At 49.6% G+C, this 12,891-nt stretch overlaps 1 protein-coding gene across 1 annotated transcript in view; it reads right to left on the bottom strand.

Moving 5' to 3' along the window:
- Positions 1-11,918, bottom strand: part of ECHDC3 (enoyl-CoA hydratase domain containing 3) — a 92,892-nt gene extending 80,974 nt beyond the window's left edge. Inside the window, exon 1 of the mRNA XM_063926866.1 lies at positions 11,694-11,918. Coding sequence (XP_063782936.1) covers positions 11,694-11,839 — 146 coding nt within the window. The 5' untranslated portion in view covers positions 11,840-11,918. The remainder of the gene's footprint in view (positions 1-11,693) is intronic.
- Positions 11,919-12,891: the final 973 nt, after the last annotated feature.

Genomic DNA, 12,891 nt, shown 5'->3' with positions numbered 1-12,891 from the left:
AGGGGTACCTTGATTATCACTTGCTGGGAATACAGCTTGTGAATGGCTTCCAATACCGCCTCCCTGTCGGGGGGCGACGTTGGTAAAGCAGACTTCAGGAACCGGCGAGGGGGAGACGTCTCGAATTCCAATTTGTACCCCTGAGATACTACCTGCAGGATCCAGGGGTCCACTTGCGAGTGAGCCCACTGCGCGCTGAAATTCTTGAGACGGGCCCCCACCGTGCCTGAGTCCGCTTGTAAGGCCCCAGCGTCATGCTGAGGACTTGGCAGAAGCGGGGGAGTGCTTCTGTTCATGGGAAGAGGCTGTCTCTGCTGCAGTCTTTTTCCCCTTCCTCTGCCCCGGGGCAGATATGAGTGGCCTTTTGCCCGCTTGCCCTTATGGGGACGAAAGGACTGAGCCTGAAAAGACGGTATTTTTTTCTGCTGCGAGGTGACTTGGGGTAAAAAGGTGGATTTCCCAGCCGTTGCCGTGGCCACCAGGTCCGATAGACCGACCCCAAATAACTCCTCCCCTTTATACGGCAATACTTCCATATGCCGTTTGGAATCCGCATCCCCTGACCACTGTCGCGTCCATAATCCTCTTCTGGCAGAAATGGACATCGCACTTACTCTTGATGCCAGAGTGCAAATATCCCTCTGTGCATCTCGCATATATAGAAATGCATCCTTTAAATGCTCTATAGTCAATAATATATTGTCCCTGTCCAGGGTATCAATATTTTCAGTCAGGGAATCCGACCAAGCCACCCCAGCACTGCACATCCAGGCTGAGGCGATTGCTGGTCGCAGTATAATACCAGTATGTGTGTATATACTTTTTAGGATATTTTCCAGCTTCCTATCAGCTGGTTCCTTGAGGGCGGCCGTATCAGGAGACGGTAACGCCACTTGTTTTGATAAGCGTGTGAGCGCCTTATCTACCCTAGGGGGTGTTTCCCAACGTGCCCTAACCTCTGGCGGGAAAGGGTATAATGCCAATAATTTTTTAGAAATTAGCAGTTTTTTATCGGGGGAAACCCACGCTTCATCACACACCTCATTTAATTCATCTGATTCGGGAAAAACTACGGGTAGTTTTTTCACACCCCACATAATACCCTTTTTTGTGGTACTTGTAGTATCAGAAATGTTCAAAACCTCCTTCATTGCCGTGATCATGTAACGTGTGGCCCTACTGGAAAATACGTTTGTTTCCTCACCGTCGACACTGGAGTCAGTGTCCGTGTCTGTATCGACCTGAGGTAACGGGCGCTTTAGAGCCCCTGACGGTGTTTGAGACGCCTGTACAGGTATTAACTGATTTGCCGGCTGTCTCATGTCGTCAACAGTCTTTTGTAAAGTGCTGACACTATCACGTAATTCTTTCCATAAGACCATCCAGTCAGGTGTCGACTCCCTAGGGGGTGACATCACTAACACAGGCAATTGCTCCGCCTCCACACCATTTTCCTCCTCATACATGTCGACACAACGTACCGACACACAGCACACACACAGGGAATGCTCTGATAGAGGACAGGACCCCACTAGCCCTTTGGGGAGACAGAGGGAGAGTTTGCCAGCACACACCAGAGCGCTATATATATACAGGGATAACCTTATATAAGTGTTTTTCCCTAATATAGCTGCTGTATATATTTATATGCCAATTTAGTGCCCCCCCCCTCTCTTGTTTTACCCTGTTTCTGTAGTGCAGGACTGCAGGGGAGAGTCAGGGAGCCTTCCTCCAACGGAGCTGTGAGGAAAAAATGGAGATAGGCCGCTGAGAAGGGGGCGGAGCCTTTCTCCCGCTTTTTTATGGAAAAATTGGCAGGGGTTAAATGCATCCATATAGCCCAGGAGCATATGTGATGTCTTTTTTGCCAAAAAAGGTGTTTTTATTGCGTCTCAGGGCGCCCCCCCCAGCGCCCTGCACCCTCAGTGACCGGAGTGTGAAGTGTGCTGAGAGCAATGGCGCACAGCTGCGGTGCTGTGCGCTACCTTATAGAAGACAGGACGTCTTCTGCCGCCGATTTTCCGGACCTCTTCAGTCTTCTGGCTCTGTAAGGGGGCCGGCGGCGCGGCTCTGGGACCCATCCATGGCTGGGCCTGTGATCGTCCCTCTGGAGCTAATGTCCAGTAGCCTAAGAAGCCCAATCCACTCTGCACGCAGGTGAGTTCGCTTCTTCTCCCCTTAGTCCCTCGGTGCAGTGAGCCTGTTGCCAGCAGGTCTCACTGAAAATAAAAAACCTACTTTAAACTTTTACACTAAGCAGCTCAGGAGAGCCCTTAGCCTGCACCCGTCTCGTTCGGGCACAAAAATCTAACTGAGGCTTGGAGGAGGGTCATAGGGGGAGGAGCCAGTGCACACCAGGTAGTCCTAAAGCTTTTTACTTTTGTGCCCAGTCTCCTGCGGAGCCGCTATTCCCCATGGTCCTTTCGGAGTCCCCAGCATCCACTAGGACGTTAGAGAAAATACGGCGTCTTCTTAGGTTGAGAAGCTACCTGGGGTAAAAATGTGGATTTTCCAGCAGTTGCCGTGGCTACCAGGTCTGATAGACCTACCCCAAATAACTCCTCCCCCTTATAAGGCAATACTTCCATGTGCCTTTTAGAATCCGCATCACCTGACCACTGCCGCGTCCATAAACCTCTTCTTGCAGAAATGGACAGCGCGCTAACTCTTGATGCCAGTCGGCAAATATCCCTCTGTGCATCACGCATATATAGAAATGCATCCTTCAAATGCTCTATAGTCAGTAATATACTGTCCCTATCTAGGGTATCAATATTTTCAGTCAGGGAATCCGACCACGCCAGGCCCGCACTGCACATCCAGGCTGAGGCGATTGCTGGTCGCAGTATAACACCCGTGTGAGTGTATATACATTTTAGGATATTCTCCAGCTTTCTATAGGCAGGTTCCTTTAGGGCGGCCGTATCAGGAGAAGGTAGTGCTACCTGTTTAGACAAGCGTGTGAGCGCTTTATCCACCCTAGGGGGTGTTTCCCAACGTGCCCTATCCTCTGGCGGGAAAGGGTACGATGCCAATAACCTTTTAGGAATTATCAGTTTTTTATCGGGGGAAACCCACGCCTCATCACACACTTCATTTAATTCCTCGGATACAGGAAAAACTACAGGCAGTTTTTTCTCACCAAACATAATACCCTTTTTAGTGGTACTTGTATTATCAGAGATATGCAATACATTTTTTATTGCTTCAGTCATGTAACGTGTGGCCCTAGTGGAAGTCACGTTTGTCTCCTCATCATCGACACTGGAGTCAGTATCCGTGTCTGTGTCTGCCATTTGAGGTAACGGGCGTTTTAAAGCCCCTGATGGCGTTTGAGACCCCTGGACAGGCACGAGCTGAGTAGCCGGCTGTCTCATGTCGTCAACTGTCTGTCGTAAAGAGCTGACACTGTCACGCAATTCCTTCCATAAGCTCATCCACTCAGGTGTCGACTCCCTAGGGGGTGACAACTCTATAATAGGCAATTGCTCCGCCTCCATCTCATTTTCCTCCTCAAACATGTCGACACAATCGTACCGACACACCGCACACACACAGGGAATGCTCTGATAGAGGACAGGACCCCACTAGCCCTTTGGGGAGACAGAGGGAGAGTATGCCAGCACACACCAGAGCGCTATATATAGACAGGAATACCACTATAAAATGTGCTTTTCCCTTTATAGCTGCTGTTAGTATTAAAACTGCGCCAAATTAGTGCCCCCCTCTCTTTTTTACCCTTTTCTGTAGTGCAGGACTGCAGGGGAGAGTCAGGGAGACGTCCTTCCAGCGGAGCTGTGATGGAAAATGGCGCCCGTGTGCTGAGGAGATAGGCTCCGCCCCCTTCTCGGCGGCCTTTTCTCCCGCTTTTTGGTGAGTTCTGGCAGGGGTTAAAATACATCCATATAGCCCTGGGGGTTATATGTGGTGTATTTATGCCAGCCAAGGTGTTTACATTGCTGCTCAGGGCGCCCCCCCCCCTAGCGCCCTGCACCCTCAGTGACCGAAGTGTGCCTGAGTAACAATGGCGCACAGCTGCAGTGCTGTGCGCTACCTTGTTGAAGACTGATGTCTTCTGCCGCCGATATTTCCGGACCTCTTCTTGCTTCTGGCTCTGTAAGGGGGCCGGCGGCGCGGCTCTGGGACCGAGCTCCGAGGCTGGGCCTGTGTTCGGTCCCTCTGGAGCTAATGGTGTCCAGTAGCCTAAGAAGCCCAAGCTGGCTGCAAGCAGGCAGGTTCGCTTCTTCTCCCCTTAGTCCCTCGATGCAGTGAGCCTGTTGCCAGCAGGTCTCACTGAAAATAAAAAACCTAAAACTAAACTTTCACTAAGAAGCTCAGGAGAGCCCCTAGTGTGCACCCTTCTCGGCCGGGCACAAAAATCTAACTGAGGCTTGGAGGAGGGTCATAGGGGGAGGAGCCAGTGCACACCAGGTAGTCCTAAAGCTTTACTTTTGTGCCCAGTCTCCTGCGGAGCCCGCTATTCCCCATGGTCCTTACGGAGTTCCCAGCATCCACTAGGACGTCAGAGAAAAATATTTTATATATATATATATTTGGATAATTTTATTTATAAGGGCCCCCACAAGTTCGTTGCCCTGGGCCCCCGCAGACCTTAATCCGGCCCTGCCTATCCGGATTTCCGGCGTCAGCATTGTGACCGCTGGTATCCCGACAGTCGGTCTCGTGATTGCCTCCCGTGTGTACACCAGATAGGTCTGTGAACTACGTTGTTAAATAAGTTACATGGGGCAGGGTGCACTAAAGGTAAAATGTGGTAAAAATCCAGTCTTCCGGTCTTAACTGCATTAACCGGGGGCTTCAGTGCGGAGGGTAAAAGCCAGCTTTAGGTAGGCAGAGAGGATGCGGTTAAGATGCCGGCTGTCAGAATCCCTAAACCCGTCAAAATGGCGATGGCGGAATCCCTAAAGGGTCAGAAGACCGGCGTCTGAATCCCGATAGCTGGCATCCCAACCGTAAGTATAGCAGGTGGGTTAGGGCTCGGAGGAGAGAGTTTAGATTTAGGCGTCACCTGGGGGCATTAGATTTAGGCTGCAGGAAGGGAGGATTACAGGAGAAGGGGGAACATACTTGCCTCGCTCCTGTCGGGATTACTCTGATCGGGATTCTGGCATCGGGATTGCGACTGTCGGCATCCCGTCCAGTGGTCTATTATACTGAATCCATACAGCCTCACCTGTCATAACCCAGTAGGGGTTGGGTATGCTTGGCCGGCGCTGGGGACCCCACGGTGGTCAGCATACCGACCGCAGTATCCCAGCAGCAGAATGCCCGCGGGGGGGATGGGGGAGCGAAACAAAGCCCCTTGCAGCTCGATGCGCTCACCACGCTGCGGGCTCAGTGGCGAGCTGCACTTGCCACAGGTTCTATTCCCACTCTATGGGTGTCGCGACACCCACGAGTGGGAATAGTCCCTACTAGTCGGCATGCGGACTGACGGGATTTAGAGGGTTCGGGCTGTAACCATCGGTGAGGTGACCGCCAGTCACATAACTACACCCCTCCAGAGTTTTCACTTAAAAATGTATTACAATAAAACAAAAAAAGATATATATCTTCTTTGAATTTTTCTCAATATTTTTTATAGTCAAAACTGGAGTTTACAAGAGGACAGGTGACGCTCTGCCTACCTTGTACGCACATCACTGAAATTCATGTATTTAAAGAAAAACAAATAATCACATGTAAGTTACCACTTCTATGTAGTGCTTACCTATGAAATGTAATGTTTTAGGTAGTGATAAATGTTTTTTGGTTAAAAATAAATAAATAAGATTTTACTTACCGATAAATCTATTTCTCGTAGTCCGTAGTGGATGCTGGGGACTCCGTCAGGACCATGGGGATTAGCGGCTCCGCAGGAGACAGGGCACAAAAATAAAGCTTTAGGATCAGGTGGTGTGCACTGGCTCCTCCCCCTATGACCCTCCTCCAAGCCTCAGTTAGGATACTGTGCCCGGACGAGCGTACACAATAAGGAAGGATATTGAATCCCGGGTAAGACTCATACCAGCCACACCAATCACACCGTACAACTTGTGATCTGAACCCAGTTAACAGTATGACAAACGTAGGAGCCTCTGAACAGACGGCTCACAACAATAACAACCCGATTTTTTTGTAACAATAACTATGTACAAGTATTACAGACAATCCGCACTTGGGATGGGCGCCCAGCATCCACTACGGACTACGAGAAATAGATTTATCGGTAAGTAAAATCTTATTTTCTCTAACGTCCTAAGTGGATGCTGGGGACTCCGTCAGGACCATGGGGATTATACCAAAGCTCCCAAACGGGCGGGAGAGTGCGGATGACCCTGCAGCACCGAATGAGAGACTCCATGTCCTCCTCAGCCAGGATATCAAATTTGTAGAATTTAGCAAACGTGTTTGCCCCTGACCAAGTAAATGCTCAGCAAAGTTGTAAAGCCGAGACCCCTCAGGCAGTCGCCCAAGATGAGCCCACTTCCTTGTGGAATGGGCTTTTACTGATTTTGGCTGTGGCAAGCCTGCCACAGAATGTGCAAGCTGAATTGTACTACAAATTCAGCGAGCAATCGTCTGCTTAGAAGCAGGAGCACCCATCTTGTTGGGTGCATACAGGCTAAACAGCGAGTCAGATTTTCTGACTCCAGTCGTCCTGGAAACATATATTTTCAGGGCCCTGACAACGTCAAGTAACTTGGAGTCCTCCAAGTCCCTAGTAGCCGCAGGTACCACAATAGGTTGGTTCATGTGAAAAACAGAAAACACCTTAAGGAGAAATTGAGGACGAGTCCTCAATTCTGCCCTGTCAGAATGAAAAATTAAGTAAGGGCTTTTATATGATAAGGCCGCCCATTCTGACACACGCCTGGCTGAAGCCAGGGCTAATAAAATATTTCACATGGAAGGTGAAGATTCTAAGTCCACAGTGGTGAGTGGATCAAACCATTGTGACTTTAGGAAACTCAAAACAACATTGAGATCCCAAGGTGCCACTGGGGGCACAAAAGGAAACTGTATATGCAGTACCCCTTTTACAAACGTCTGAACTTCAGGCACTGAAACCAGTACTTTCTGGAAGAAATTCGACAGGGTCGAAATTTGAACCTTAATGGACCCTAATTTTAGGCCCATAGACAGTCCTGTTTTCAGGAAATGTAGGAAACGACCCAGTTGGAATTCCTCTGTAGGGACCTTCTTGGCCTCACACCACGCAACATATTTTCGCCAATGCGGTGAAAATGTTTTGCGGTTACATCCTTCCTGGCTTCGACCAGGGTAGGGATGACTTCATCTGGAATGCCCTTTCAGGATCCGGCGTTCAACTGCTATGCCGTCAAAACGCAGCCGCGGTAAGTTTTGGAACAGACAAGGCCCCTGCTGGAGCAGGTCCTTTCTTAAGGGTAGAGGCCACGGTTCTTCCGTGAGCATCTCTTGAATTTCCGGGTACCAAGTCCTTCTTGACCCATCCGGAACCACGAGTATCGTTCTTACTCATCTCCTTCCTATGATTCTCAGTACTTTTGGTATGAGATGCATAGGAGGGAACACATACCCTGACTGGTACACCCACAGTGTTACCAGAGCGTCCACCGCTATTGCCTGAGGGTCCCTTGACCTGGCGCAATATCTGTCTAGTTTTTTTTTTTTTTTTTTGTTCAGGCGGGACGCCATCATGTCCACCTTTGGTTTTTCCCAACGGTTTACAATCATGTGGAAGACTTCCCGCTGAAGTCCCCACTCTCCCGGGTGGAGGTTATGCCTGCTGAGGAAGTCTGCTTCCCAGTTTTCCACTCCCGGAATTAACACTACTGAGAGTGTTATCACATGATTTTTCGCCCAGCGAAGAATCCTTGCAGTTTCTGCCATTTCCCTCCTGCTTCTTGTGCCGCCCTGTCTGTTTTCGTGGGCGACTGCCGTGATGTTGTCCCACTGGATCAATACCGGCTGACCTTGAAGCAGAGGTCTTGCTAAGCTTAGAGCCTTGTAAATTGCCCTTAGCTCCATTATATTTATGTGGAGAGAAGTCTCCAGACTTGATCACACTCCCTGGAAATTTTTTCCTTGTGCGACTGCTCCCCAGCCACTCAGGCTGGCATCCGTGGTCACCAGGACCCAGTCCTGACTGCCGAATCTGCGGCCCTTTCATAGATGAGCACTCTGCAGCCACCGCAGAAGAAACACCCTTGTCCTTGGAGACAGGGTTATCCGCTGATGCATCTGAAGATGCGATCCGGACCATTTTCCCAGCAGATCCCACTGAAAGGTTCTTGCGTGAAATCTACCGAATGGGATCGCTTTGTAAGAAACCACCATTTTTCACAGGATCCTTGTGCAATGATGCACTGATACTTTTCCTGGTTTTAGGAGGTTCCTGACTAGCTCGGATAACTCCCTGGCTTTCTTCTCCGGGAGAAAACATCCTTTTATGGACTGTGTCCAGAATCATCCCTAGGAACAGTAGACGTGTCGTCGGAAAAAGCTGCGATTTTGGAATATTTAGAATCCACTCGTGCTGTCGTAGAACTACTTGAGATAGTGCTACTCCGACCGCCAACTGTTCTCTGGACCTTGCCCTTATCAGGAAAGCGTCCATATTTCTTTTAGGAAGAATCATCATTTCGGCCATTACCTTGGTAAAGACCCGGGGTGCCGTGGACAATCCAAACGGCAGCGTCTGAACTGATAGTGACAGTTCTGTACCACGAACCTGAGATACCCTTGGTGAGAAGGGCAAAATTTGGACTTGTAGGTAAGCGTCCCTGATATCCAGTGACACCATATCGTCCTGATTCGCTATCACTGCTCTGAGTGACTCCATCTTGATTTGAACCCTTGTATGTAATTGTTCAAATCTTTTAGATCTCACCGAGCCGTTTGGCTTCAGTACCACAATATAGTGTGGAATAATACCCCTTCCCTTGTTGTAGGAGGGGTACTTTGATTATCACGTGCTGGGAATACAGCCTGTGAATTTTTTTCCAATACTGCCTCCCTGTCGGAGGGAGACGTTGGTAAAGCAGACTTCAGGAACTTGTGAGGGGAAGACGTCTCGAATTTCCAATGTACACCTGGGATACTACGTGTAGGATCCAGGAGTCCACTTGCTAGTGAGCCCACTGCGTGCTGAAAACTCTTGAGATGACCCCCCACCGCACCTGAGTCCGCTTGTATGGCCCCAGCGTCATGCTGCGGACTTGGCAGAAGCTGTGGAGGACTTCTGTTCCTGGGAATGGGCTGCCTGCTGCAGTCTTCTTCCCTTTCCTCAAACCCTGGGCAGATATGACTGGCCTTTTGCCCGCCTGCCTTTATGGGTACGAAAGGACTGAGACTGAAAAGACTGTGTCCTTTTCTGCTGAGATGTGACTTGGGGTAACAAAAGTGGATTTTCCAGCTGTTGCCATGGCCACCAGGTCCGATGGACCGCCCCTTTATACGGCAATACTTCCATGTGCCGTCTGGAATTTGCATCACCTGACCACTGTCGTGTCTATAAACATCGTCTGGCAGATATGGACATCACATCTACTCTTGATGCCAGAATGCAAATATCCCTCTGCGCATCTCGCATATATAGAAATGCATCCTTAAAATGCTCTATAGTCAATAAAATATTGTTCCTGTCAAGGGTATCAATATTTTCAGTCAGGAAATCCGACCAAGCCCCCCCAGCGCTGCACATCCAGGCTGAGGCGATTGCTGGTCGTAGTATAACACCAGTATGTGTGTATATACTTCTTAGGATATTTTTCAGCTTCCTATCAGCTGGCTCCTTGAGGGCGGCCGTATCTGGAGACGGTAACGCCACTTGTTTTTATAAGCGTGTGAGCGCCTTATCCACCATAAGGTGTGTTTCCCAACTCGCCCTCACTTCTGGCGGGAAAGGGTATACCTCCAATAATTTTCTATCGGAGGAAACCCACGTATCATCACACACTTTAATTTATCTGATTCAGGAAAAACTACAAGTAGATTATTCCCACCCTACATAATACCCTTATTTGTGGTACTTGTAGTATCAGAAATATGTAACACCTCCTTCATTGCCCTTAACATGTAACGTGTGGCCCTAAAGGAAAATACGTTTGTTTCTTCACCGTCGACACTGAAGTCAGTGTCCGTGTCTGTGTCGACCAACTGAGGTAAATGGGCGTTTTTACAAGCCCCTGACGGTGTCTGAGACGCCTGGACAGGTACTAATTTGTTTGCCGGCCGTCTCATGTCGTCAACCGACCTTGCATCGTGTTGACATTATCACGTAATTCCTAAATAAGCCATCCATTCCGGTGTCGACTCCCTAGAGAGTGACATCACCAATACAGGCAATTTGCTCCGCCTCCTCACCAACATCGTCCTCCTACATGTCGACACACACGTACCGACACACAGCACACACACAGGGAATGCTCTGATAGAGGACAGGACCCCACTAGCCCTTTGGGGAGACAGAGGGAGAGTTTGCCAGCACACACCAAAAACGCTATAATTATACAGGGACAACCCCTTATACAAGTGTTTTCCCTTATAGCATTTTTACATATGTAATCATATCGCCAAATAAGTGCCCCCCCTCTCTGTTTTAACCCTGTTTCTGTAGTGCAGTGCAGGGGAGAGCCTGGGAGCCTTCCTCACAGCAGAGCTGAGCAGGAAAATGGCGCCGTGTGCTGAGGAGAATAGGCCCCGCCCCCTAAAACGGCGGGCTCTTCTCCCGGAGTTTGTGAGATCTGGCAGGGGTTAAATACATCCATATAGCCTCAAGGGCTATATGTGATGTATTTTAGCCATAAAAAAGGTATAATACATTGCTGCCCAGAGCGCCCCCCCCAGCGCCCTGCACCCTCAGTGACCGCTGGTATGAAGTGTGCTGACAACAATGGCGCACAGCTGCAGTGCTGTGCGCTACCTTATGAAGACAAAGTCTTCTGCCGCCTGTTTCTGGACCTCTGGACCTCTTCAACTTCGGCATCTGCAAGGGGGGACGGCGGCACGGCTCCGGGACGAACCCCAGGGTGAGACCTGTGTTCCGACTCCCTCTGGAGCTAATGGTGTCCAGTAGCCTAAGAAGCAAATCCATCCTGCACGCAGGTGAGTTTACTTCTCTCCCCTAAGTCCCTCGTAGCAGTGAGCCTGTTGCCAGCAGGACTCACTGAAAATAAAAAACCTAAAAAACTTTTTCTAAGCAGCTCTTTAGGAGAGCCACCTAGATTGCACCCTGCTCGGACGGGCACAAAAACCTAACTGAGGCTTGGAGGAGGGTCATAGGGGGAGGAGCCAGTGCACACCACCTGATCCTAAAGCTTTATTTTTGTGCCCTGTCTCCTGCGGAGCCGCTAATCCCCATGGTCCTGACGGAGTCCCCAGCATCCACTTAGGACGTTAGAGAAAAGTACATGTTGATAGAATGTGAATAACATGCTCATTTTACATGTACCTGTAGTATACAGCAGCTTTCCAAAGAGCAGCAGACTCGCTTTTAAATGTCTGAGTGTACACTGTTATACTATTATGCTACCTCGCAAATGTGCAGCTCTATTAACACGCTTACCATAAAAAAAAAAAAATAGGAATGAAAAAAACAAAACAAGCATGCCATTTATTAATCTATCTTCCCCTTTCTACACGTATATAACGTTTTCTATAGTCCTCCCCTAGCAGCTGGAGTCCCGTGGCAGCAGCACTACCTTTACCTGATTCCACCCTCCTGCACAGAGACGGTGAGTGCTGGGTGCTCCCGCTGCACTGTGCCTGTCACCCATCTCCTCGGCACAGCTGCAGCCCGGCAGGAGCGCCTCACAGCAGCAGGGAGTAGGCAGCAGACTAATGCATTCATCATAGGCACCGGGCTTGTTACTCTCTCTGCCCAGGCTCACAAACACAAACTTTGCACTTTGCATATGAGAAAATAAAAAAACTAAAGCCGTAAATGCAGTGCTGCCCCCTAGTATGGAGGATCTGCTCTGCAGAAACTTCCCATCACTATTCACTACTAGTAATAATAACATGTGAAGGGTCAGCAGTACTACAGTAACTGCAGTGGCAAACGCAGGATTTAGAGGGAGGTTTCCAAATGCAATCCAAAATCTCCCGCTCTCAGAATATTGCAGCAAGTGTGGGAGTCTGATAGGCCCTACACACTGGCCGATTTTCTGAAAGATATGAACGATCTCGTTCATAAATGAACGAGAACTCGTTCATATCTTTCAGTGTGGAGATTCCAGCGATGAACGATGCGCGGCCCCGCGCTCGTTCATCGCTGGTCTCCCGTCGGCTGTGCATGCAGGCCAATATGGACGATCTCGTCCATATATGCCTGCACTTCAATGCAGCCGCGTGACGGGGGGAGTGAAGAAACTTCACTCCCCCCGTCACTGCCCCCCCGCCGCCGGGTCGCTCGTCGGCCGTCGGGCACCTCGGCGGCACATCGTCAAATGTGTAGGGCCCCTGAGGGAGCCGTAGAAGACACAAGTACCGACCCTGGAACATATATGTGAACATTAAACGCTAGATAGTGTATGGAATACAGTATTAATAATTAACACTATCATGGGCGTAGCTACCATAGGTGCAGGGGATGCGTCTGCTATGGGGCCCGAGTTGTCTCTGGGGCCCGAGCCTTCCCTTGCAACTTGTTGCTAAGCCGTGGCGGCGACACTGGCAGCTTTTACCTTTAGCAGGTGTGGCTCCCTCCTCCCCCTCCCTCTCACCTGTCCGGGATCTGCCAACACCGAGGAGCCTGATTGCCTGAGCCAGCAGGGAGAGATGGTATCTATCTATCTATCTATCTATCTATCTATCTATCTATCTATCTATCTATCTATCTATCTATCTATCTATCTATCCTGTCTGCCGTAATGTGTAAAAAGAGGGACGCTGTCTGCCATAATA

This window comes from Pseudophryne corroboree, chromosome 6, assembly GCF_028390025.1.
Source record: "Pseudophryne corroboree isolate aPseCor3 chromosome 6, aPseCor3.hap2, whole genome shotgun sequence".
Taxonomy (NCBI): domain Eukaryota; kingdom Metazoa; phylum Chordata; class Amphibia; order Anura; family Myobatrachidae; genus Pseudophryne; species Pseudophryne corroboree.
This window is presented reverse-complemented; position numbering and strand designations above follow the sequence as displayed.